This window comes from Onychostoma macrolepis, chromosome 11 (genome assembly GCF_012432095.1).
Source record: "Onychostoma macrolepis isolate SWU-2019 chromosome 11, ASM1243209v1, whole genome shotgun sequence".
In the NCBI taxonomy this organism is placed as follows: domain Eukaryota; kingdom Metazoa; phylum Chordata; class Actinopteri; order Cypriniformes; family Cyprinidae; genus Onychostoma; species Onychostoma macrolepis.
This window is the reverse complement of record NC_081165.1, coordinates 22,180,231-22,205,437: the sequence shown is the minus strand read 5'-3', so window position 1 is coordinate 22,205,437 and position 25,207 is coordinate 22,180,231. Positions and strand designations below refer to the sequence as shown.

Sequence of the window (25,207 nt, the reverse complement as noted above, 5' to 3'; positions counted from 1 at the left end):
CACATCATAACTTTTCAACATTGTTTGTTTCTACACCGTTAAAAAGATCGCTGTTGCTGAAAAAGTAAAAATAAATGTCTTTTTGAGGTGAGAGGGTGGAGGGATTGTGCCTGCTCCCTCCCGGCTGACAACCGCCCCCTTGGCTCTTTCTGTTACTTTCCCTCCATGCCTGGCTTCGGCTGCCAATTTCCTATTCTTTCTGGCTGGCTGCATGTGAATGGACCCTGGCTTGTTAATGACAGTAGGGCCGGAGGCCCCCAGGCCTGACCCCCACCCCTTCGGCTCAAAGACGGTCAGATTCTGGTCTTTCACACCCGACCAGGGCTCCTCTCACCCGGCCAGAAGCGCGTACCAATTAAAACCTCCCCTGCTTCTTTTCAACAGGAGCCCCAGTAAGGCACTAAGGCCATGATTAGATTAGAACTGGCTCAGATGAGAGCGAGAGAGCAAGTCAGAGAGAGAGAGAGAGAACGATGTAAAGGAAATAAAGCAAGTAAGACATAAAGAAAGGACGGAACAAAAGAAAACAGAGGCCCTCACAATTGCACTTCACAAGCCCCTTCCCCCCACACTATGCCCACTGCCAGCAGCGCTGAGGGCTGTGTTGTGCCTTGGCTTGTCACCCTACTGTGAAAAAGCCTTCATCTAAGAAAGTAAAGGCAAAATTCTTCTCTCTTTTCTCTTTTGAGACACTAAAACAGGGAGGGGCATGAAGTGGCGGTTGAGACTTTGTGTGTCTATAGAAGTCAGGCTGGAGAGTTGGTCCCCCATAATGCCTTTCACTGCGTGCAAAAAAGACGTCGTTTCTTCTAGGAGGCCTTGAGCAGGGTGCACATGTGCATCCAACTTTGGTGGGAACCAACAAGGAAACAATGAGGAAAAGAAACCAGAAAACTTTCTCACCAGACTTAAAAGCTTATGACTACTTTAGCAAATGCCACTAAATCAATCACCACGTTTGTCTGCAACAGTGTTAATTCGTTTAGAAACTATGATTTGTTTACCCATTTCAAAAAAGGAAAATGCTGTGGATCCATGGATTTCAATAGAAATGGTGCGCTTTTTTTTCTTCCAATTTTTTAATCTGAATTTTTTTTTATTACTTTTTAAACTTTAATTAATCTGACAGTACAGAATGACTTGACAAAATTCTTGGGTAGACATTAAAAGTAATGTGATCAGGGCAGAATGGACTTGAACCTTGTTCCCCCTTTTGAGCACCACGACTCAATGTGATTTGCGGATGTGGATTTGGGAAACCATTGTGCCACAGTTTTGACACCATCAAGTGTTTTTTCACATGCAGGCTAAATCCTAGAAGATTTCTCACAGAAGTACACTTACAGCGTCCGCAGGGAACTAAGGCCTCTAAATGCTCCCTCCGTGATGTGGCTGATGGAATTGTGTCCCAAACGCAGTGAGTTCAGGTTCACCAGTTTGGAAAATCCACCCTCGGACAGCTTCGTCAGGTTATTATAGGACAAGTTCCTGGAAAAAATGAAAAACAAACAAGAATTGCATTTAGGTTTTGATTTTTCGGAATCCAGAATTTAGTTTATCACAGCAGGCTGACGTCCCATTGGGCCGTCTTGTCCAGAATGCAATAACAGCCGTGTCATAAACCTATCTGCAAAATCACGGCTGACCACTCAGCTGATACCGCAGTCAACATGCACTACCAATAAAGCCTTGTTACCCCCACAACGAACGAGAATGTTAGCTAGAGGAAGATATCGCGTACAGGAGGACACAATACGCTTGACAGGACTGCCCGGTGTATACACACATTCACCCAGATAAGATCACTTTCACTCAGGTACAGATCTCTTGGCAGACATATACGTGGAGGATTATGCTGTTTTCTTTAACTAGCATCAAGAGAGATGAGTAAAAATGAGGCTGAGCTCCTAAGCGCTGGCAATTCAGCGCATCATTAGGGGATAAACAGAGCTTATCTACAGCAAGACGAGGAGTGCTGTGTGTTTAGTGCAGTAGGTGATACTGCGGACAAATGCTTCCTTGTAAAAATTGGGTGCGATTCATTCCTTACTTGGTGTTGAATTTAAACAGTAACCAAGATGATTTCCTACTGAATTCTGTTTTTTGTTATGCACACTACCGTTTAAAAGTTTTGCAAGGAAGACTTTGTTTAAAGAAACCAATGCTTTTATTAGGCTAAGTAAAATTGTATTATTCTTTTAAACAAGAAATAGATGTAAATATTTATTTATAAAGAAGAAAAAGAAAGAGACTGATAAAGAGAGGGATGTCTCACAGTTCTCGGAGTCTCTCACAGAAGCCCCAGCCCTCAGGGTTAAAGTTAGAGATGGAGTTGTTGGAGAGATAGAGCTGCAGGAGCGACTCCAGACCGTAGAGAGAGCCGCTGTTCACCTCTCGTAGACTGTTATAGTCCAGGTGCCTGTTTATGACAAAAAAAAAAAAGTTCACTCTCATCATGAGCAATGTGGTGGATGTGCATTTGATTTATATTTAATATAAATGGTCTATTGTGAGAAATATTATAGGGATAGTTCACCCAAAAATTCTGTCATTAATTACTCACCCTCATGTCGTTCCAAGCCCATAAGACACGTTATTTTTGATGAAATCCGAGAGCTTTCTGACCCTGCATGAACAGCAACATAACTACCACATTCAAGGCCCAGAAAGGTAGTAAGGACATCGTTAAAATAGTTCATGTGACAACAGTGGTTCAACCTTAATTTTACGAAGCTACAAGAATAGTTTTTGTGCACAAAAAAAAAAAGACTGTGTCAGAGACCAACACGGAGGAGAGGAATTGTTGAATAAAGTCATTACTTTTGTTTTCTTTGCTCACAAAAATTATTCTCGTAGCTTCATAAAATTAAGGTTGAACCACTGATGTTATATGGACTATTTTAATAATGTCCTTACTACCTTTCTGGGTCTTGAACGTGGTAGTTCCCTTGCTGTCTATGCAGGGTCAGAAAGCTCTTGGATTTCATCAGAAATATCTTAATTTGTGTTCCGAAGATGAACGAAGGTCTTACGGGTTTGGGTAACTAATAACAGAATTTCATTTGTGGTTGCACTATTCCTTTAATAATTATCTAACAATACTGAGGTTGTAGTAATGAAGGTTTGGACTCACAGAACCCTCATCCGGGCCAGACCCCAGAACGCCCCATCCGTCAGCTTGCTGATGTTGTTTCTCTGAAGCTTGAGAACTTCTAAACTGCTCAAACCTTGAAAGGTGAGTCCCTCGATTAACCGCAACTTGTTCCTGCTCAGCTCCCTACAAAAAAACACACACTTAAAATGTGAATTAAAAGCATTACCAATAAAGTTAAAGTATATGACATTGCTGCAAAACCTCCTTTTTGTAACCTTTTTTGCTTTTTTAAAGAGTGTAGTGTTGTAAACAGGCAGCATGTCCAGCTTAAATAAAGCGGCTCTGATTCCTCTTTGATGTCATAACTAACCTATCGTTCTCGCTCTACAACATAGCTGTGGCTTTGTGGTTGTTGAAATGCACTCCAGGTGTGTGTGAGGTTTAATATGAGCTTATGTTGCCTCATGCATACAGAGATTCAGTATCACTCTGTCCACCTGAAGAACAAAGCACATTTTTGATGGAAGTCTGATATGAGCAGAAACAAAGAGCTTAGCTACAGATGGTTGCGCTCGGGGCACAGATAGATCCGTAGATCTGCAATGGAGAGAAAGAATTGTCCAGCTCTGATGTTTACCAATGGTTCTCTGATCCTGAACGCTGATACCTTTCAAATAACATGTGGAAGCCAGTGTTGGAGAAAGTACTTTAAACTGTAGTTTCCAAAGCTGCTGAATAATAAAATACAGTTTAAACTACTCAGCTACTCTTAAGTTAAAAATAGTTTATCTACCCTTTAAAAAACGTTTTTGTGTAACAGCTGGACAAAATGCAGTGGAAAGGAACAACACTTAAGATTCTTGAGTTTACTTTTTTTTTTTTTTTTTTATATATACTTTTTTTTTTTTATATAACATGACACTCAAAAAAAAAAAGTGAATGTATTTAAAGAAATTCTGACAAAAAGGTTTTATTATGTTGCCACATTAATGGAAGAACCTCTGCTAATAATCAAAACCAAAAAAAACCAATTGTATGCACACTACCAAAACGTTTGGGGTCAGTATGATTTGTTTTGCAGTAATATTGTGAAATAAAATTAAAATTATGAAATAAACTTTGAAATCACTATTTTAATGTTTATATATATTAAATAATTCTTATTAAATCTTTTATAAATTACATATAATTCAAATGACATATATAATTTAAAATGATTATATTATTTATTTTTATATATATTTTTAAATGCAATTCATTCCTGTGAAGGCAAAGATGATTTTTTTATCTTTAGTGTCACATGATCCTTCAGAAATATACTAATGTACTGATTTGGTGCTCAAGAAACATTTCTTCTTATTATGAAAGTTGAAAACTGTGGCACTGCTTATGGAAACCATGATACATTTTTCACTTCTATGAAATTACTTTTTTAACTATAAATGTCTTTACTGTCACTTTTGCTTAACGCATTCTTGCTGAATAAAAATATACATTTGTTAATGTCAATGTACCTGACCCCAAACTTTTGAATGGTAGTGTATATATATAGAGAGTGTAGTGCACTCACAGTTGTGTGAGCTTGGGCAGCTCCAGGCCCTTAACAGGAAGCTGGGTCAATCGGTTCCGGCTCAGTCTGAGGATCTGCAGACTCCCAGCGAGGTTCTTAAACGCCCCGAACTCCAGATGAACAATCTTATTACTGCTCAGGTGCCTACAAAAATGGAATATCACGCTTCAGATTGTGAAAGAACACAGTGTTACATGAAAACACAGATGTTCACAGTTCTATCTATTTGAAAGAGAGAGAACAAGTGGGTTTCTCACAGGTCCTTGATTTGTAACCCCGGAGGGAAGCAGTGCTCTCTCAGCTCCGTGATGTCATTATTACTCAGATCTAGAGTCTCCAGAGCGGTGAAGTTCTGCAGCAGGCTCCCCTCCAGTCTGCGGATTTTATTATGGTGCCTAGAAGGAAAAAAAGAGCACATCTATTATAACTAACTCCATTCACAGCTGTACAAACCTTCAAAGAGTGTTTAATACGTTTTCACGTGACTCTCTGGACAGATTACAGACTAATCTATTGTTTAATGTCTACACGGATCAGGCAAACAAATTGAACACCCTGACAAAGACTAAGACCGTAGATCTGATTTCAAGGGTTACAATTCATAAGTCAGCGTTTTTCAGTTTATTAGTGCATAGGCAGCTATGCAAAACCATATGTTGACTCACATATCTGCACTGATAGGTGGCTGGCTGCTCTAACCACATGAGGCTCCTTCGGAGAGAATGTGTCAATAGGGCTTTGAAGCCCAATGGAAGCTTGTTTCCACACACGCCTTCAGAAGTGCCAAGTGACTGTGGCTTGATACCGTAACTTGATTTGTCAACACACGCATGCAGACGCACAAACACATACAAGCCTGGAATCCCAAACAAAAACCCAGCTATGGTGACAAATATCAGTCAGATGAAAGATTCATCTAAACCTGTGCATGTCTGTTTCTGTACGAATAGCTTTGGACGCAACAGAAGAGATTAACAACGGACTAAATATATTATGGCTCGAAGAACTTTTGGATGTTAAAATACTTTCATTCTATCCCAGTTTACAGTGAAAAGACTGGAATATGCCACTTTATTTCAACAATTTTTTTCATTTTCATCTAGTTTTTAGTGCAAAATTAGTTTCGTTTAGTCACACAAAAGAGTAACAAATCATGCATACAACTACTTTTTTTCTGCACTGGATTGTAAATGGACTGACACTTTTGTTTTGTTTGCGAAAAAGTCATACTTTTGTTTTGTCACAATTTAGTCACCCAACCTTTCTCAAAGAATGAAAGTAAAATTAATGAAATTGGTTTGAGAATCAACAATTTGTGTTCGCAAATATTTTGTTTTCTTGTAAGTTAAGTCGCATCAGCCTTGGACAGTTCTTAAGTAAAGACAAATCAAATTAAAGTTTTCTCCCATGCGGGCTTTGGATTTCTGTCCTTTCCCCTTTTTTCTTTGCTTCTATTTCTCCTCAGAGATGAGGCATGAGAAAGCAGCTGACTTAGGAATCACACTTGTTTTTGCCGGCCACAGAAGGAATGGCGAGGTCAAGGCTCTCCACATCTGGAATTTGTTTTGGGGTAGTTTCAGAGTAAGCCATCCCCGCACTGGAGAATGGGACAGTACTAAAGAAACAAATCCGAAAATCTCCCTCTAATAAACTTGCTATTAAATAAGACATAAGGAAATGACGCCGCATTAGATGAAAGCTTCATGTACAAGCTTTGGGGTAAACACTGTGGGATTTGAATATGGTTCATTCAATACAACATTATATAGCAATGTACCCTGGTATTACTATTTGGTAGATCTGAACTTCCAATTCCAATATTCACCATAAAAGGTATTCGTAGAGAGTTCCTCAAAAAGAGATCTTCGGAAACATCCTCCACTGAGGCCGGCTAGTCATTCCTAACAATCCAGCACCTGCACTACGATCAATGCTATCGAAACCCCACAAAGCCCAGGCAGACAGGCCCGTACAGCAAAGACGAGTCCTTACTGGAACAACAAAGCCTCCTTATTCGGATTCCCATTTCTGCGTAAATCTCACAGTAAACACATGGTCCGCAGAGACCGAGAGGGGATTTTTGCTCTAGTTGTCTGCTGGCAGGTGTTCTGTGGGAGCCTGAGAGACCAGCGAGGCCTTTCCCAGTGAAGATGGGACCCAGCCGACATGCAGATGCTCCCTGGGTTGACCGCTTAACTGGAATTCTGGGTGGGAATTGTGAGAAGAGGGGAAAAAGAACGAGGAATGGAAGAACAGAAGAAAGAGCGAGGGAGAACGACGGAAGGAAAGAGAAAAGGAGGGAGTACCCCCACTGTCCCACCTGAATAAACAGACAGAGGGTATGGATAAGGACGAGTGCTGTGCTCACCACCCTACAGGATGTTCCTGTGACTAACAGAGCACTGAGACTCCACTGAGTAGCAGGTCAGCAGCTGGTGACCTTCACCAGGCAAAAAAAACATGCTGACGTTAACAAGAGAAACAGCCCACACTCATGCATTGGCCATCCCAGGCCTGAATCCACAAAACGTTTTAAAGTGGTACTGCTGGGATCTGGATCAGATCTGAATCTGCTCAGATCTAGGATCTGGCTTACTCCATCTGGGTTACAGCAGATCCTAAAACAGACCCGGTGCCAAAATGACACTTTACAAATAGTTTACAAAGACTTTGCTTGTGGTTTAGTTGTTTTTCTTGCGCTTGTTTGGGCTAAACTGAGATGCTATAGCTGGGTTCCAGGCCGGTGTCGGAATCAGTTGTTGTTGTGGTGAGAGAGCGTGGGAGCTGAATATCTCAGCTGGTTATTCCAACCAAAGCTGCACCGCACAGAGGATTAGCAGTTTAGCTTCTTTAGGCAGCACTGATTGGCTTATCTGCTTGATGAACTCCAAAGTAAGGAGATGAAATGTCGGAGGTGGTTTGAGAAGGCTGTTCAGAGCTCTCAAAGATTGAATCAGGTCGTGATAGTATGGTTTGGGATGGTCAAGTAAACTAGTTAGTCCAACCAACTAGTCTAGTTTTTTTAAAGTTCACCCCAAAAAAATTAACATTCTGTCATTATTTACTCACCATCATGTCATTCCAAACCTGTATTACTTTATTTCTTCTGTTAAAACACATTAGAAGATATTTTGAAGAATGATGGTAACCAAATCGTTTTGTTTACAATTTACTTCTACAGTATGGGTATTTTTCAAATTATCTTCTTTTGTTTCACAAAAGAATTCAAGTCATATAAGTTTGGAACAACACGAGGGTGAGTAAATGATGGTAGAATTTTCATTTTTGGGTGAACTATACCTAATATTTTTTAATCTGAGAGTATAAATCCATACCCTTACTAGTTCCACAGATAAAAACCAGCAAAACATAGCTTTGTAACAAATTCACTGTCTTCATGCTGTCTTGCACAACCATAACATTAGCCAAGGAAGCCAAACAACTGGTTATTGGTGGTTCCATAAAGCAGCAACAGGTAGGGCCCTGTGATTTCGATGCGGAAAACATAGACTGAATCATGGAATCTAGTCATAAAATTGGGGGGGGGTGAATAAATAAAATGAAACTGAATTTGAGAAAAAAATTTAACATTTCATAGGGCCTTAATTTATTTTTTGTTAAACTTTTTATAAATTGCATTTAAATTGTGTAAGTTTCATAATTTCAATTAATTAGACATGTTTGATTAATATTTGATTCATATTTCTTTAACTAAACCATTAAAAAAGAGATTAGAAAAAATTTAAACGGAAAAAATGGAACCCAGAAAATAAAAAAAATAAAAATAAAAAGATTTCATAGGGCCCTAAACAGTCCTTTAAGTGATTTTGCTAACTTTTTTGCCAACTTCATATTTCATTTCAGAATATTACTCTTGGCGACATAAATTAACCAACATTGCTAATATGTCAGTGATTTTATTGTGCTTTTTATTTGGCCAATACATTTTCATTAAAAGATATAAACAAATATTTAACTACTTATATTCAGTTTTCTATCTTTTTTGTTTTGTCTTTAACATTCAATCTAATAAGCACTAATGGATATTTTAGTAAAACACTGGTTTCTTTAAAAATGGCCATATTGAAAAATTGTCAATCAAATTGTTTAACGTAAATAAATGTGGTGTGGTCTCCAAATAAACCCAGCACTACCATACAACTCAAACAACTAGCTAGCGTAACATTTGTCAAACACTCCCCAACAGCTGACAATCATCAACGCACAAGAACTATATTTCAATGTGTATTTGTTTTATATGGCTTGCATTGCCATAGCAATAAAGAGTGAGACCGTGTGCTGCACAGCACACCGTGACAATATGACTGTCAACAGTCAAATGAAATGATTAAAATCAGTAGAATGGCGGCTGTTTAAACACTTCACCAGAGAGAGAGGGAAAGAGCGAGCTACTGTTTAAATGTCGTACTCAGTTCAGATGAAACAGGGCATTGAGGAGTTCGGTGTTGGTGACAGACGTGGCAGTATTTTAGTGCTGGCTCTGTGGCCGTATCACAGGGAGCTGCTGTCCGACAGCATTCCAGCTGGTGAACTCAGAGGGGAGGAATTCTGTGAGCGGATCGGCGTTCCGAACAAGAGCCACGAGCAGGAGCGGGGTCAGGTGTTCCTCACAGGTGGAAACTGAGACCTCTCGCTCTTTCTGTTCCTAACCCTTCCTCCGCCTGTATCGGTAACCACCCATCCTGCTGACCCCTCCCCCATTATCTGTTTTTTTTTTTTTTATACAGTAAACCACTTGATTGACAGCTACAGCTGGGTGTTCTACTGCATTCAGCTGTGCGGCTCAAAAAAGATGAGCCCTTCCTGATATGCGGCGGCCCTCCATAGCGACAGGCCTCGAACCAAGGCCAAAAAAAGAAGCACTCTTCCATTTGGACCTAAATTCCCTGATCATCACCCCTCATTCCAACCTTTCCCGATACCCTCCAAGCACAGCTCAGCATGGTCATATCAAATGTTCGAATCCTGTGAAGTGAACTAAACAGTCATCAGGGTTTTCATCATTTCTGGGAGACGGTGATTAACTGTAAATCAATGAGGTCACACCATGACAGCACAACTGCCCGCTATAAAGACACAGATCGCTTTACCGCTCAAATGAACGACACATTTGGTAGTGGAGAGATATATTACAGATGGGAACATGATCCATGCAGAAGACAGATTACTGCTGGGCTATCAGTCGGTGTGAAGGAGATACGGGCAAACTGGTGCTCTGAAACAGGGATCTACAGATTGAACATGAACAAGTCATGAGCATTATTTAAAGTAATAGTAATGCAAAGGTTACTTTTTGATACTTTGATGTAAAAATATCACTGCTTCTAAATTCCTCAATTTAAAATTCTGTTTGGTGACGTACGTCTCCTTTAATATTATAGTACAAACCTGCCATTCAGTACTGATATTTGCAGCTTGAGCAAATCTAGCCGTCTTACTAAAATGCTGTGAAACCATAACTGTGTACCTGGATGCCGAGGAAGGAATGGGCTAAACCGCCAAGAAACAAACACATACACGTGATTACTCCAAATAAGGCAGTAATTCTCCAGGGTAAGGCTAATAAAGGCAGTCCCACCAGTCTGAGTTTCACAGCCAGCAACACTAGACACCATCTATTAGAAGTGGGAGTTTTTAGGCGTGCAAAGTTTTTCTATCTGACTTAATAACTACAAAAAATGAAACAAGTAGCAAATGGAAAGGCCCGAGTTGACATGCTAAAACTGAAATTTTCCCTGAAGAAAAAAATGACCGCCCACACCATGCACAATAATTTGTACAGTACAGAAAGTGCCACCTCAGCAGCAGCCGTCATCACAGAGCACACAATGACGTTTCACTTACAAGTAGAGTGTAGCGACTGTTGCTGCTGCGTCTCCGAATGAAGGGATGGATGTCAGCTCATTGTGGTCAAGCCTCCTGTCAAGCAAAAAACACATAGCTTAATATAATTTATAACATTTCTAATAATATTTCTTATTTAATTATAATACAATAAATATATCATATACTATAATATAATATTTATAATATATAATAATACATTTAATATATATTGGAATGTGTGAAGTATTTTACAATAAAAATATTAATAAAAATATATGACAAGATGTTTAATGTATAGATAGATAGATATTTTTACGGTAAGGGTCTTACTGACAATGACCATCAAAACATCAAGAGTGGGAGAAAGAGAGAGAGAGAGAGAGAGAGAGAGAGAGAGAGAGAAAGGAAAGTAGGCCCATCTGGCTAAGGGCCAGACACAGTCCCTCGATGTATTAAATATTTACAGCGCAGGTTAGTGGCTGGTGTCGGGTGATGATGGAAGGCGCTTATAATAGCAAACCTCTTTATTCCCAATCTCCGCCACTTTCAAGACAATGGCCACTAGCAAAAGTGCTTAAATATCCAATAGCACTGACAGCACGCTTTAAAATTATTTATGACTGATTGTGGCTAACGGCTGTAATTAATGTTATTACACCATTTAATGTACTTCGTTCAATTGCCTCTCTCTATGGGGCATTAGCTGTGAAAATGTTTTCTAGCCAAGTATAGAAGTGGTTTTACACATAGCATTAACCAGCACTTCTACTCACTTCAAACAAACAGGTTTTTATGCTGGATTTGAACTGAATGAAGCCGAATTAAGATCAATATCAAGACACCATTGTCCTGAAAACAAACGCTGGCCTTGTGAAGGCCAACACCACCCTAGAACATTCTGTTACAGCCCTGAAAAACTTACTAGCATGCTAATTTGCTTTTCTTTTCTTTTTTTATATCATGGACAGAATTACAGCTGACGCTGGGCAGATCTACAGGAGTTTGGACTGGGGACACGGGGCTGTTCTACTCACACTTCTCTCAGGTCGGGCAGATTGGAGAGGATGTCCATATCGACTGCCGCCAGCTTGTTGTGGCTCAGATTTCTAAGTGAACAGAGAAAGGGAGGGGAAGAGAGAGAGAAATTTATTAAAACACTTTATTGAGGCACTCATAACAGTCGACAAACTCTACTCTTTGATCACATTTCGCATGGGTCGAGCAGACTCATTCAAGCACCCTAAATCTCTCGCCTCACTATATATACAGCGCCAGCAGCAGCTTTCAACAACACACCGGACAATCTATCAGTCCGGTTCATCAGTGAAACGTGTCGTATCGACACTTATGGCCCATAAATCAGGACCATCAACAGCCTCCTTTAGCGGGACGTCATCTTCATTTCAGCGCGGTTCAGGCGAGCTTCAGACTGGGCTTGGCAGAGCGCTGGCCTCCTGCTCTCCCTGCTGAAATGTCAGAGATTGATGGCGCAGTGATCTATAGAGCTCCTGTCAGCTCTGGGGTTTCTTCCTTCACTCCTCAGCTACTGCATGCCCAGATTTTCCTTTTGGATGGGCCGCACCATTCACTCTGCATTGTTTATAGTAAGAATAATTGGTTTAAAAGGGGATTTAATGACTGATTTGATATTTTACAGGAACACTAATAATTTTTTAGACATGAATGAGATAAGGAAAATGATGCAGGTTGGTTGGATTTGAACTGTTTTTTCCAAAATAAATACCAAGACTCAACAATTCTGGCTTCAACCTTTTTAAACATTCATATATATACACTACCATTTGAATGTTTGGGGTCAGTAAGATCATTTAATGTTTTTTTGTTGTTGTTTTTTCCCATGTCTCTTATACTCACTAATAGTATTGGGAAGGTTACTTTAGAAATGTAGTAGGTTACAGATTTCAAGTTGCCCTATTTCAATTACTTTATTAAAGTAATGTAACTGATTACTTTTCTAAATTTCGAATGAATGTTTTCAACAATTAATCATTTTCAAACATTTAAACCAGGTAGAGTTAACCTTACAGTAGTACTCAACACAGATTACTTTCAAAACCCTTCATCACTTGAATTAAGATTATAATTTAATTGTAAAGCACAGCCACCACAAAGTCAAACTTCAGCACATTTTTTTACTTAGAGATTGTTCTTAAATATATTTTAGGTTAAATATATTTTAATTTTGGAAAGAAATCAATTAAATCTGTATATAGGCGTGTGTGAAAACATTCAGATGTGACCCCCTTTGTAATAGTTAACATTTTCATAACTGTAGTTTAATTACACATTTTTTCCTCAGTAACTGTAACGAATTACAATTACATTTATTTTGTAATTAAATTACGTAACTGTTACATGTAATTAGTTATGCTCCAACACCACTTACCAAGGCTGAATTTATTTGATCAAAAATACAACAAAATATTATTACAAATTAAAATAATTATTTTCTATTTTAATATATTTTAAGATGTAATTTATTCCTGCGATGCAAAGCTGAAAAAACTTTTCTTATTATTATCAATGTTGAAAACAGATACACTGCTTAATATTTTTGTGGAAACTACGATACGTTCTTACCTCTTTGTTTTTATGAGAATCTTCAAAAGTACAGCCTTTTTAAAACAGATATATTTTTCCATATATATATATATATATATATATATATATATATATATATATATATATATATATATATATGGAAAAATATATTCCTAAAAAGAAAATATAATATATATATTAAAAAGAATACTCAATTAAAAAATAATTTAGTATTTCTTTGAGGAATATACCAGGTTAAATTGGCTAAATGTTTCAGCAAATATATATTTGTTTGTATATATTTATGTTTTTTGAACAATCCAGGTTAAACAGTTTTCAACTTTACACTTCCATTGTAATACTATGGGACAACGATCGCAGGGTAATAGGAAGTGTCCGCCTGTAAAATCCGTTTAGAAAGCTGCTCGTTCCTGCAAACACCATGTATTGACTTTCGGATTATCTTCAACTCCCTGACTAACAGATTCAATGGCACACCCATCAAGTTCCACTTAGCAGTGTTAAACGTTTTAATCGGCAGCTCATCTGCACTTGTAAAGAAACAACTGGATGGCTGTTCTTCCGTCTGCTGAGCTGATTTTGACAGGTTTGTGGAGCTACAGCTGGTTGTAAAGAAGCGGAATTACCTAACACGCTATATAATGTGTCTGTTTCTCACCCTGAGCTGTCAACTGCAGACTGTGAAGCCGTACGTATGCAAACTTGAGAAAGAACAGACATGGACTATATTTACAATGGCTGTATACCGTCTCAAACTGGGGATTGTATACTGAAAAAGGCATAAACAAAAGGAAAATGTTTACTAATCACACTCTTAGTAGCTCAATTTGTCCCTATTCAAGCGGGAAAGTTACATAAACTAGAACGCAATTTAGTACGTTATTTGGTTGCGTTGAACAGGCAAAACTGTCACAATGCTTCTGTGGCTCAACGGAGATAATAACACAGGGTGAACTGCCCTCAAGGCAATCGTCTGACAGAGGTGAACACAGCAAAATTACAGTCCTGTACCACGAGGCAATTACCTAATTATACCAAAGCAAAGTAAAAAATTGCAGGCTTTGAGAGGCTCGCCAGGGGGCACGAATACTGCCAAGAAAATCATGTAAATCATGTAGAATTCTAGTCGCTAATCTGCTTTAGCTGTTTCCAACCTGCAAATTGTTGAGAGTGAGAGTAATGAAACCGACAATCTCGTCTTTCACACACCCATTACTGACTAATGCTCATATTAGTACTTTCCACTACAGAATTTTAAGGGCTGAAAAGGAGACCAAATACCGGGTTAAGCCATTTCACAATTATCTGGACTAAGATATAAATGTGTTTGCCAACAGCTCTGTCAGTCATTAGTGGGTGGAGCTAATAAAGTGGCGGGAAGTGTTAAGAGTCATTTAAATGTTTTACTGTTATACAGCCAATCAGACAAAACGCTCAGACTAGATCACCTCAGTCGTCATGGGGACCTCGTGATGCTTGGAGAACTGACCTATGCCTTACCAGTCAAAAAGGAAATGAGAGTGTTTATATAATCTCCGTGTTTAATTCTCAGTGGCTCCACTTTGTTTAAGCCGCTTTATCTTATCAGATAACACTAACTTTCACACCTTCAGGCTGACCTGTGAGGCATAAATCACATGGTCGTTGTAACCGTACAGCAGGCTTAACTAATGCTCTGTGAGGCTGATTTAAAAGTCTTTAAGAATGAGGTCTTTTTTGGCGGCCAAAATGTGGCTTAGTCCATGTCTGTTAACTTTGAGGCACAAAAGTTTAGGGTCAGTATACAACAACACACTATATAAACATTTGGGGTCAGTAAGATTGTGTTTTGTTTTGTTTTTTTCATGTAAAAAAAATAATATAGGCCTACTTATAAATGTAATTCATTGATGGCTATTACTCCAATCTTCATTGTCACATGATGTTGAAAACAGTTCGTATTTTTGTGTAAATGATTTTATTTTTTCAGAATTCTTTGATGAATATTAAGTTCAAGTTCAAGAATATAAGCCTACTGATATTTCCCACCTCATCTTCCTGTTATATGTCAGAAATGTGTCAAAATAACCGAAAAACATCAAGTTGTATCGTGGGGTCTTGAATGATTTCACTTACTAGGTTTGAATGTTTTAGCACATTGCAAAAAAAACCCCAATTGTTTCCTAAAACAACTGGGCGGAAAAAAGTCTTAAATTCATATATGCTGTATGCATTCAGCTATACATTTATACAGAAATCTCTATACATTCTATTTTATTTTATATTTCTATAACACTGTATATCAAGGCTAGAAATCTTCATTCAATCTTCAAGAAATCAATGTGAAAAGTAGCACAAGTCAACTAATTAAACGACTGTGTGCGTAGGCTATTTGCAAACTCAGACGATATGATCACGTTTCTGTTCTTAAACTATTTGTTTCATGCCTATAATGATTCAAACCATTAACAAACCCTGGTCTTACTCTGAACTAAACAAACGCCTCTTCTCTTCCTCAGGGAGTCCTGCAGGCCGACTGGACCCTTAGAGGAAACCAGAAACTATTTTTTGGATTGTTAAGAAACTAGTCAGCGTAGTTGAAATTCCCTTTAAGTAAAAGTGAGTGCAATATGCTTTTCCAGCTCTAATAATGCTATTTTCAAGAATATTCCAAATCATCCTCTATCTGCTCAGCTCACTTCAATTTCAGTGAAAACAGAGAGCTTACATGCTATTCAACCATTTTATAGCAATGACAATAATGACTTCCAATCTAATCGTGCTAGTACAGGCTAGTAAATTCAACTTCAACTCTAACAGTCATTGATGTCTATTTTTCTCGTTTCCGTTAAACTTGAAGGCAAACAGCCAAGAGCTTCCTGTGCCAGGAAACCAAGGGTACGAGAACATTCACACCTAACAAAGGTCAAAGTCATTTAGGAAATGACCAGAGGGGGGAAAAACACAACTAAAACAAATTCTCAATAACATACTGAACTTTTTTTTTTTTTTCATTATTATTATTTTAGGCCAGAATGATAATACTTTCAAATAGTCACGTTGATTTGAGTGTAAACAACGTGGACCTGTTGATATGTCGATATCTAACTGAGCTCTGACATGCTGGCTCAATAAGGTATTGGAAATAATATACGTTATAGTTATCGCCTGTTATATGAGCAATAAAAATGACTCTGTTATGTCAGTTTTTCCCTCAAGGGCCATATTGTGAGTAGAACGGCAAAGAGGCGACTTTTATCTATCTATCTATCTTTATCGCTGATAAGCGGAGTGTGAACTTCGGTCTTTGGAAGTGTGAAATGATGTCAATGATGGAGCTTTATGATGCAGCTGGAAGACAGAAGCGTCTTTAATGCACCCTGTTTCAGAGGGCCATAAACTAGTCAAAGAATAACTCCTCTGTCACAGCACTGAGCAAGGCAAACCAGACGGATAGACACTTGCTTCTCCAAAAGCCGCACAGCTTGTGCTCCTTTCTCTCTGTTTCCTGCCATAAAGACCATTTACAGCCCGGCAACACCACTGATAGTGAAGCCAGGAGCTTTTGCAGATAGTCCAAACAAAGCACAGAAAAGGGAGCGAGAGTATCGAATCTAGAGTCAAGATCATGAGATAAAGATCATCAGGAAGTGAACGTTACACGGTGGGAGAGAAAGAAATTAAATATGAGAAAACAAGAAAAAAAAATTGACTAACATTAAGCTTAAATCCAAGACAAACTCGACGCAATTTAAAGACAAGGTAGATGACAGAAATTGGGCTCAGGAGCCGGTAAGAAAAGGGTAGTCGGTACCAGAACCACAGATGCCAGGCAAATGTCCAACATGCTCACACTTGATTATATACACATTTGTTTCAAATTGATCATTTTTAATCTTGTAAAGTAAACCCAGGGAGTGAAAATACGTCCTGCATAGTTACAGATCAGCTCGTGACAGATTGTTCCAGAAAACTTCAAAGTGAACAGAACAAGTGATTGTTAGATTACAGAGTTGCCCTGCATACGGTTTATTATCTTAACAGAAAGGAAAACTCTGGAGTAATTGCACCGCTAGTTTAGCCGGAAACTTCAGAGTGGTCAACTTCAGCAGTATATTCATCATATACTGTATAAAACATATATCAAATTGAATTTTGTGGGGCTGGCTGTATGACCAGCAGAGTCAAATTTATATATGTACATACCAGGGAATAATTCTAACACAGCAAAGACACTGTATATATAGGGCTTTTTGCCAATAATCTAAATAAAAAAATTAAAATAATATTATATGCACATTTACATACACTCAATGGTGACCAAATATATCAGATTATAGTATTAGTATGATATTTAGTCTATATGCATTCAATAATTATAAAACTATTATTATATTAATACAATTATTATTATTGTTAATATAGATCAGGGTTATTATAGTTACTTAAAAATAAACAAATTATTAAAAATGTATTAAAACTTAGCATACACTTCCTTTCATTTAGTTTAACTTGATGTACTAAAATAAAAATGATAAAGATTCAAATAATAAAGATTTTAAAAAACTATATGGACATATTAAATAATAAAAATAAAATAAAAACTTTAAATGAATTTATTATTATTCTTGTTATAAGACAGCAGCAGCGCCGTTAAACATGGGAAAGGTGTGTTGATAAATTTGATTCGTGGATACTGATTAGCTCAAAAAAAAAAAAGGAGAAAAGAAAACAAAAACATAAAAAAAGTGTACAGAAATAAGCAGAAATTGCCGATCAACCCAATATGCATATCAACCTCTATACCTGCACATTATGGTTTAATGCCATAAAACTTCTGGAAACTATACGCAGTATCATGGGGTTAAGAGGTAGTTTGTCAGTAACGCTTTCACAGAATGTTAAATGGTGATTTTAGTCACCAGACCAAATGTGCTGGGGGTGCTCTATAAGGCCTGTTACTCTCCAATTCTCTCACCCCTCCCCTTTCTTTCACTCTTTTTTTATGTCTTTTCCAGATCTCTAAACTCTTACCAGATGTACAGAATTCACAGATGAGTCATCCATCACTTTGTAGACACTTAAACAAAGGAGGGGAGAGAAGGAGGTGCTCAAATGTGTCTCAACAGAAAGAGAATCTGGAATATTTGTTTGATCCTTTTGGAATTTCGATTCTGGTACTAGTGTGGCTGCCATTCCCCTAACCGAGACATAACAACACTCGTCTACATCTAAACTAGTCTAAATAGCAAACACAAGCATTTCTGAAGATATTCGCTCTGTCAGCTCACCATTAAATCACTAGTTTCATGTTTTAATGCGCATTAACAGACAAAACCTTGCATTTTGGCTGACTGGAAAGGCCTGGGCATAAAGCAATGGATAAAATGTCCTTGAATGCATGGAAACTCCACAAGAGCAGTGCTAACGGAAGGTGCCGTTAACCTCTGTGCCATGCAGGCCAAGCTAAATACGGCATGGCACTCCTTTAACTCACAATCCGATAACGCAAACAAACCCCGCTCCAGGCTACCGCACACACCTGGAGCAAACCAGCTCAGCTTTTACACGTGTTATGCGTTATGCTGTCAAAAATCTAGAATGCAAGTTGCTGTTTTTGAGCGTGACCCAAATATACAGCAACGGGATTAATAAAGCATACTGCTCTGATAATGAAATGAACAAGCATCGAAACGAGTTTGACGGCTAAAGACATACTGCTGACTGGTTTACACACGTTGAAAGAATAAACAATGGGTCAGAGAAGTAGATCAAGATCTAGAAATTTTGTCAATGGAAAGCAATGGACCGTGACATTGAACTAACTTTTGTAGCCTGGCTAAAGAAGCACCACACCCTTAACTTTCAGGTTTACATAGCGGCTCCACAACAGGTGACAGGGACCGTAAAGAAAAGACCATCCCTCACAATGCATTAAAACAAAAAAACACACACAAAAAAAACACATCAAAACCCCTTCGCGGTGGTGAGAAAAATCTGGCGGGCTGTTTACCAAGCCTAAAGGGTGACCAAACTACACTCACACATGTGGCAACCCAGGTTGCACATACAAACCAACCACCACCCCCTCTGGTTTCAAAACAATCAGGAGGGCCACCAAAGGGTCGTTGCAGTTTACTTTGAGAAGTAAGACTCATACAGCTCGTTACATCAAGCCAAACTGTTTCCATCACCACGGTCTTCACAGCACCCTGAATAAACAGACAAAATTAAATAGCTATTTAATCAAAAACGGATCTCATTTATCCTGAATTTTAAAGGGTCAGTCCTGATGAATGCAAGACGCCAAAGACACGCATAAATTTCCATAATCAAAACTGCTCAATTTTTCTATAATTCAGATGGATCTGATGCAGGAAACATTTCTAAAAGAAAATAATTTAATTCACAAGGAATTCAGACAACTTTTTCAAATTCGCAGATGGAGATGACTGTGTCATGCATCAGTGAAGCCAATAAGATTACTCATAACATTCATCAGTTAATTCGACGTCTCCTCCGCACTCAGGTTCAAGGTGTAGTTCATCAGTTATTCACCCGCACATATTTCTAAAGCTGTATGACTTACTTTCATCTGTGAAACATAAAAAATGTCTCCTTGTCCATACAATGCAAGTCAATGGTCACCAAAATTGTTTAGTTACCAACATCCTTCAAAATATCTTCTTGTGTTCCGCAAAAGAAAGAACGATTTTTGGGTGAAATATTCCTGTAACCCTCACCATGAATAACTCCATCAGTCTTTATCTTAATAAAGTCGTAAGGCCCATATCTCAAAGTTAACTTGAATCCACAAAGGACCATGTGCGAGTTGACGATGCCAACACCTCGCTGCTTCCTACTCACCATCAGGGTCTCTGCGAGCCATGGGGGAACCATTAAATGAAAGAAAGAAAAAATGGGCAGTATGGAGAAACTATTTGGACAACTGGAAGGTATTAAGGCTTGATTTTATACTCAGGCCATGTCCACAGGGTTTTTCCAACCAAAGCTTTTTCTACTCTTGATTGATATATTGCAGACGGACAACCCAAAAAATATCTCTGGCCTATAACTTTAAAATCCAGCTTCTGTTGGATCTGTCAACATGAAAGCAGATGATAAAGGGACATTAAGATGCTGGAACATGCCTTTTAGTTCATGGAAATGCTAAAACGCAGTTTGACGTTCCTTGGGCGAGTTTGTGCGGCGTGGTTACGCAAGCAACAGGTTTGGATGTCACGAGCACTAGCGCTTTGACTGCTTGTCAGTTGCCAGAGAGGCGTACAAAAGCTCCGAACATGAATAGTGACATTTGAATAGGGATAGTTGTAGGGATTAATAAGAATAAATAATCAGCATTATGATAGACCACAGTTGCCTTAAGCTTATGAGAGACAAAGAGCCACTGGTTAAGAACAACAAGGAGCCAGTTGTTTTGGGTTAATGCTGTTGCTGTCAATGAGGTTTGAATATCAAAAACAGTCACGCTTTAAAGACCATATATAAAGAAAGTCAGGAGGAAATGTATATATCACCTGTTGGGCAGTTGCACCCTATCAATAAAAGCACTGTCAAAGCTTTTAACCGCTTCTAATACTAGTCTGAAACAAGACACTTTAAAGGGGACCTATTATGCAAAAATCACTTTTATAAGGTGTTTGAACACAGCTGTGTGGCTGCAGTGTGTGAAAACAACCAGCCTATAATGTTAAAAATCCACCAACTCATTTTTTTATAAAACCTAAATCACTCTCCAAAAGAGCCGTTTCAGATTCTCCCTCTGTTCACGTCACAGAGGGGAAAAAGTCCCGCCCATTTGTGACGCTCTCTGCCCTACTAGCACACACACAGCCCTGAGTGAGAAGCTGCGGTCCGCCATTACTGGAGAAATATACAATGTCAGTGCCAAAGAGGCTTTACAAGTGTTGTTTTGGGATGCACTAATGAACATAGGAGTCACCATAATCTCCCCTCATCTGAGCCGAGGACACTGTGGTTAAATTTAATTTAATACTACTAATAGTATTAAACTAATACTACTAATACCGGAGCTTGAGCTCTTGAAGCTCCGCCCTCTTCTCTGGGAGCAACAGCTCATTTGCATTTAAAGCAACATACTCAAAATCAGCGCGTTTTGGCTCATACCCTAAAAGTGGCAATTTTAACGAGCTATAAAAATTTATCTGTGGGGTATTTTGAGCTAAAACTTCACATATACGCTCTGGGGACATCAGAGACTTATTTCACATCTTGTAAAAAGGGGCATAATAGGTCCCCTTTAAATGATTTAATATGCCAATTTAACTGTATAATATGGAATAAATCAGTTATTTATTGCCACTTCATGCTTAATCTGTGACAAACATGGCCCTGATTTTCCTGCAATTGAATTTGATTGGTAGCTGAAACACAGTCAACATGAAATAGAATTTGTGTTAATTTACTTTCTTAATTCACGTTCCTGATCTTGTTGTTAATTATTTATTCTACCTTTTTCGCTGATGTAAACGCACCCTTTTATTTCAACCCCCTTTCTCCAACCACCTGTCATATAGAGACCACTTTTCACCATCCAATAATCAATTTCCAATCTCCCAGATTTTTTTCTCATTGAATATCCTTAAATATGTCACATTAGCTTCCCACTAAAATTACTATATGAATTTAAATGGTATAGTCAAGGACCACAGACTAAAGCACTCAGCCAGACCAGGTCAAATTACTCAGCAGTAGGTTAGACAGTCCTTGAGGCAGAACACCAACAGAGCTACCTGCCCAATCATTCCCATCTAAAGCCTGATCTCATGTGTAATGAATGTTTCACGGTCCTATCAGACAAAGAACGAATATGTCAGCCACCCTCAGTTACAACTAATAAGCTTCATACATTTCAAATAAAGCCCAACGAAGAACCAAACGACCAAGTCTGACTACAATTTGGCAAATCGGATGATATAAAATGCAAAACGGATAGCTCATGACTTCAGTTGATGCTTCCGTGTTGCAACTTGTGCGTGATAACCATCTTTTAAACCTGACAAGAATAGTAAGGGAGCTGCTTTTGTGAAATCAACAGACAAAACAGGTCTCTTCGCAGTGATGAAACATGCAGTAAAGGTGTTAAAAGATAATACTGGGCAGTAAAATCATTCCCTTTGAAAATGATGATTGTGATCTTGAACACACAGGCAGATAACACCTTAGGAACTTTGTCTAGGCCATACAGATACATTACATTAACACCTAACGTCCAAAAAGATGTTTATAAAAGTGAGTGTTTGAGGAGAAATATTAAGAAAATACAGTTATTATAATGGCTTTATACTTTTTGTGTGATGTTAATCTTTAAAAAACATATCTGGGAGTTTATAAAATGACAGATGACCATAAAACATAACATCAAGATCATTGCCACTGTTTTTGCCACTGTTTTCAGTTTGTACTACGCGTTTAACTGGATCAACCATCTTAGTATAGGGCACTTATAAAGAAAATAACAAATTTTAAGTCATAATCTATAAACCAGACCAAATATAATGTCAAACCCACTAAACTACATTATTATGGCCACAGTTTATGAAAAAGTCCTGTGCAAAAGGATAACTGAAGGTGGTGATGCCTGTCAGAGCTGTAGAATACTTATAAGTAAACTAGGTTTCAATATAAAATAAACCCTGAATACAACCATTAAGATATTTTTTTATTATTATGAGCTTCATCCTTTGTTTTTTTTTTTAGCACTCTATTCTAACAATATATTTTTTAAAGACCAAAATGATCTTCCAGCAAATAATCAATTGTGATCATTGTTTCATGACTTTGACTCATATCAGCAGGCCTCCTAACACTGTCTGTCAGAGTTTCCAAACTTATGACAGTAACTAGCATGTCATAACCTAGCAGGTCACAACCAGGCCTGAGACTACTCATAAGCAATACCCTTTCATGATTTTAATGGAAAGAGAAACTTTTGTCAGGACTTTAAAGTAATTTTAAATAAGTATAAAGCATTATATAGGACATGACACTTGTTGTTTTTGTGACTTTTGAGTCGTTTTCTTCCCTGGACAACTTTAGTTAAGAGTGTTAAAGAACTTAAAGCATGATATTTTGAAGAGAATACTGTTTTAAATGTACATTTCGTTCGGGCTGGACAGTTTTGTGTACTTACAGATGCACAGTGCTCTTAGGCAAGTCTTGAGGGACATCAGTAAGGTCTAAATGACTGCAGTCGGTCGTATCAAGCGTACACGTACAGTTTTGAGGACACGGTGCGCTATAATTGATTAACAGTCCCAGCGTCAAAAGCCAATAAAACACATGATATGAAAGTGATCCCATCTGTCCCAGCCACGCCGCCATTTTGTATCCAGTTGTCTCAGCGCTTAACGACTGATCTCTCTCATCCACAAACGGACAGCTCGAACCTATTGAGTTTCTCAGAGTCCGAGTAATTCGCCTTCATTAAGTTGTTTGTTTACCCAAAGGTAATATCAAATTATACTGCGATGCTTTTGGGCAATGCATGAGTCCTGCACTCGAAAACGGTCCACAGTAAAAAAAAATTGAACTCCCCTGCTCCACCACGTAACGTTAAGTAAATCAAAGGTGAATCACGACGAGGCAATACAAGAAACTTGTCCAGAAGCCAAAACTAAATGCAGTTGTCCTTAAAAGGTTGAAAAGGGGCTCTGGATGGGAGATAGACAGGCGCTTTGTTTTGGCAAGAGAGATCCACTGAATCAAATGTAGTTTGAAGAGTTTAAATCGTCAACGGCGTTTCTGCAGTTTTTATAATGTGCCGATCCCAAGTGATTCGTTATTATGAAAAGTAAAACCATAGTTGATCGTGTCCATTAACTCCATACGAGCGGGTTGAAAGAAAATCTGGGATCGACGGCGCTTTAAAGAAACTTTTCCTCAGGAAAAACCGCACTCCTAAAAAAAAAAAAAAAGTTTGAGGCTCTCGCTTCTTCACGGACTTGATATAAAGTTTCCAAACTGCGAATGCAGGCGTTTGGATCACATAAGTGAATAATAATAAACCACTTTTGAAGCGAAACAGTTCCAGTAAAGCCGTCCGACTGTTGTGAACTTTGCGGCTCGCGTTTGTTCCTTCTCTCTCTCCAGCAACCCTGAGCGCGGTTTGAAGGAACTGGGAAGCTTTTATCTTGATCTCGTTGTACGGTCCGAAAACTCCGATAATTCACTAATTCACCTCGCACTTCTGACCGTTTCAACCGCTTGTTTTTCCCCCTCCCGGACTTTACTTTCTTTTTATCCAGACGTTCTTTCGTCCCACGTTGGATACATCGGGAGTGATAAAGATTCCCTCGTTTTGCTTTCCGATTGGTGCTTGGAGAATGATTGACGGCCAAACTCTGGATCTTATTGGCTGCTTTGGAGCGCCCAGGCGCTACGATTTTGGACGTTCCAGGGCTCAGCTGTCAGTCAAATCGCGTTAGCCCCGCCCATCTTTCCCACCCAGAGTGCGAAACTGCACCGCCCCCTTTCATTCTCATCGCTTCTTAAAGAGACAATGTTCAGGGCTAGAAATCTGTTTTGTTAATATAATATAATATAATATCCTTTCACTCTTATCGCGTCTTAAATGGACAGTGTTCAGGGCTAGATATCTGTTTTGTTAATATAATATAATATAATATCCTTTCACTCTCATCGCGTCTTAAAGAGACAATGTTCAGGGCTAGATATCTGTTTTGTTAATATAATATAATATAATATCCTTTCACTCTCATCGCGTCTTAAAGAGACAATGTTCAGGGTTAGTTATCTGTTTTATTAATATAATATAATGTAATATAATAATTAACTATAGTATATAAACATAGAATGTAAAAACGCAAACCAGGAAAGTGAAATAAACAATTGACTTTCTGCATTTTATTTATTTTATTTTATTATTTATTTATGCTAGTTCACATTTCTGTGTTGTTTTTGACACAGAAAAGCTAAAATGTTTCATTTGTAAAATACTATTTTTTGTCACATAAAACTTTCTATTTCATGCTGAATTCCTTGATAAATAGGCATCAATTAAAAAGTAGCTTTAGAGTGACAACAATAAAAGGATTTTGTTTTATGTAATATTGACATAAACTTGAAGCCAA

General features: G+C 38.2%; 1 protein-coding gene across 1 annotated transcript in view; it reads right to left on the bottom strand.

The window, feature by feature from the left end:
- lrig1 (leucine-rich repeats and immunoglobulin-like domains 1) overlaps window positions 1–24,439 on the bottom strand; it is a 35,996-nt gene extending 11,557 nt beyond the window's left edge. The window contains exons 1-8 of the mRNA XM_058791188.1: window positions 23,248–24,439; window positions 11,546–11,617; window positions 10,530–10,604; window positions 4,922–5,059; window positions 4,665–4,808; window positions 3,134–3,277; window positions 2,276–2,419; window positions 1,345–1,488 (exon numbers count right to left, since the gene is read on the bottom strand). Coding sequence (XP_058647171.1) covers window positions 1,345–1,488; window positions 2,276–2,419; window positions 3,134–3,277; window positions 4,665–4,808; window positions 4,922–5,059; window positions 10,530–10,604; window positions 11,546–11,617; window positions 23,248–23,438 — 1,052 coding nt within the window. The 5' untranslated portion in view covers window positions 23,439–24,439. The remainder of the gene's footprint in view (window positions 1–1,344; window positions 1,489–2,275; window positions 2,420–3,133; window positions 3,278–4,664; window positions 4,809–4,921; window positions 5,060–10,529; window positions 10,605–11,545; window positions 11,618–23,247) is intronic.
- Between the last annotated feature and the right edge of the window lie 768 nt (window positions 24,440–25,207).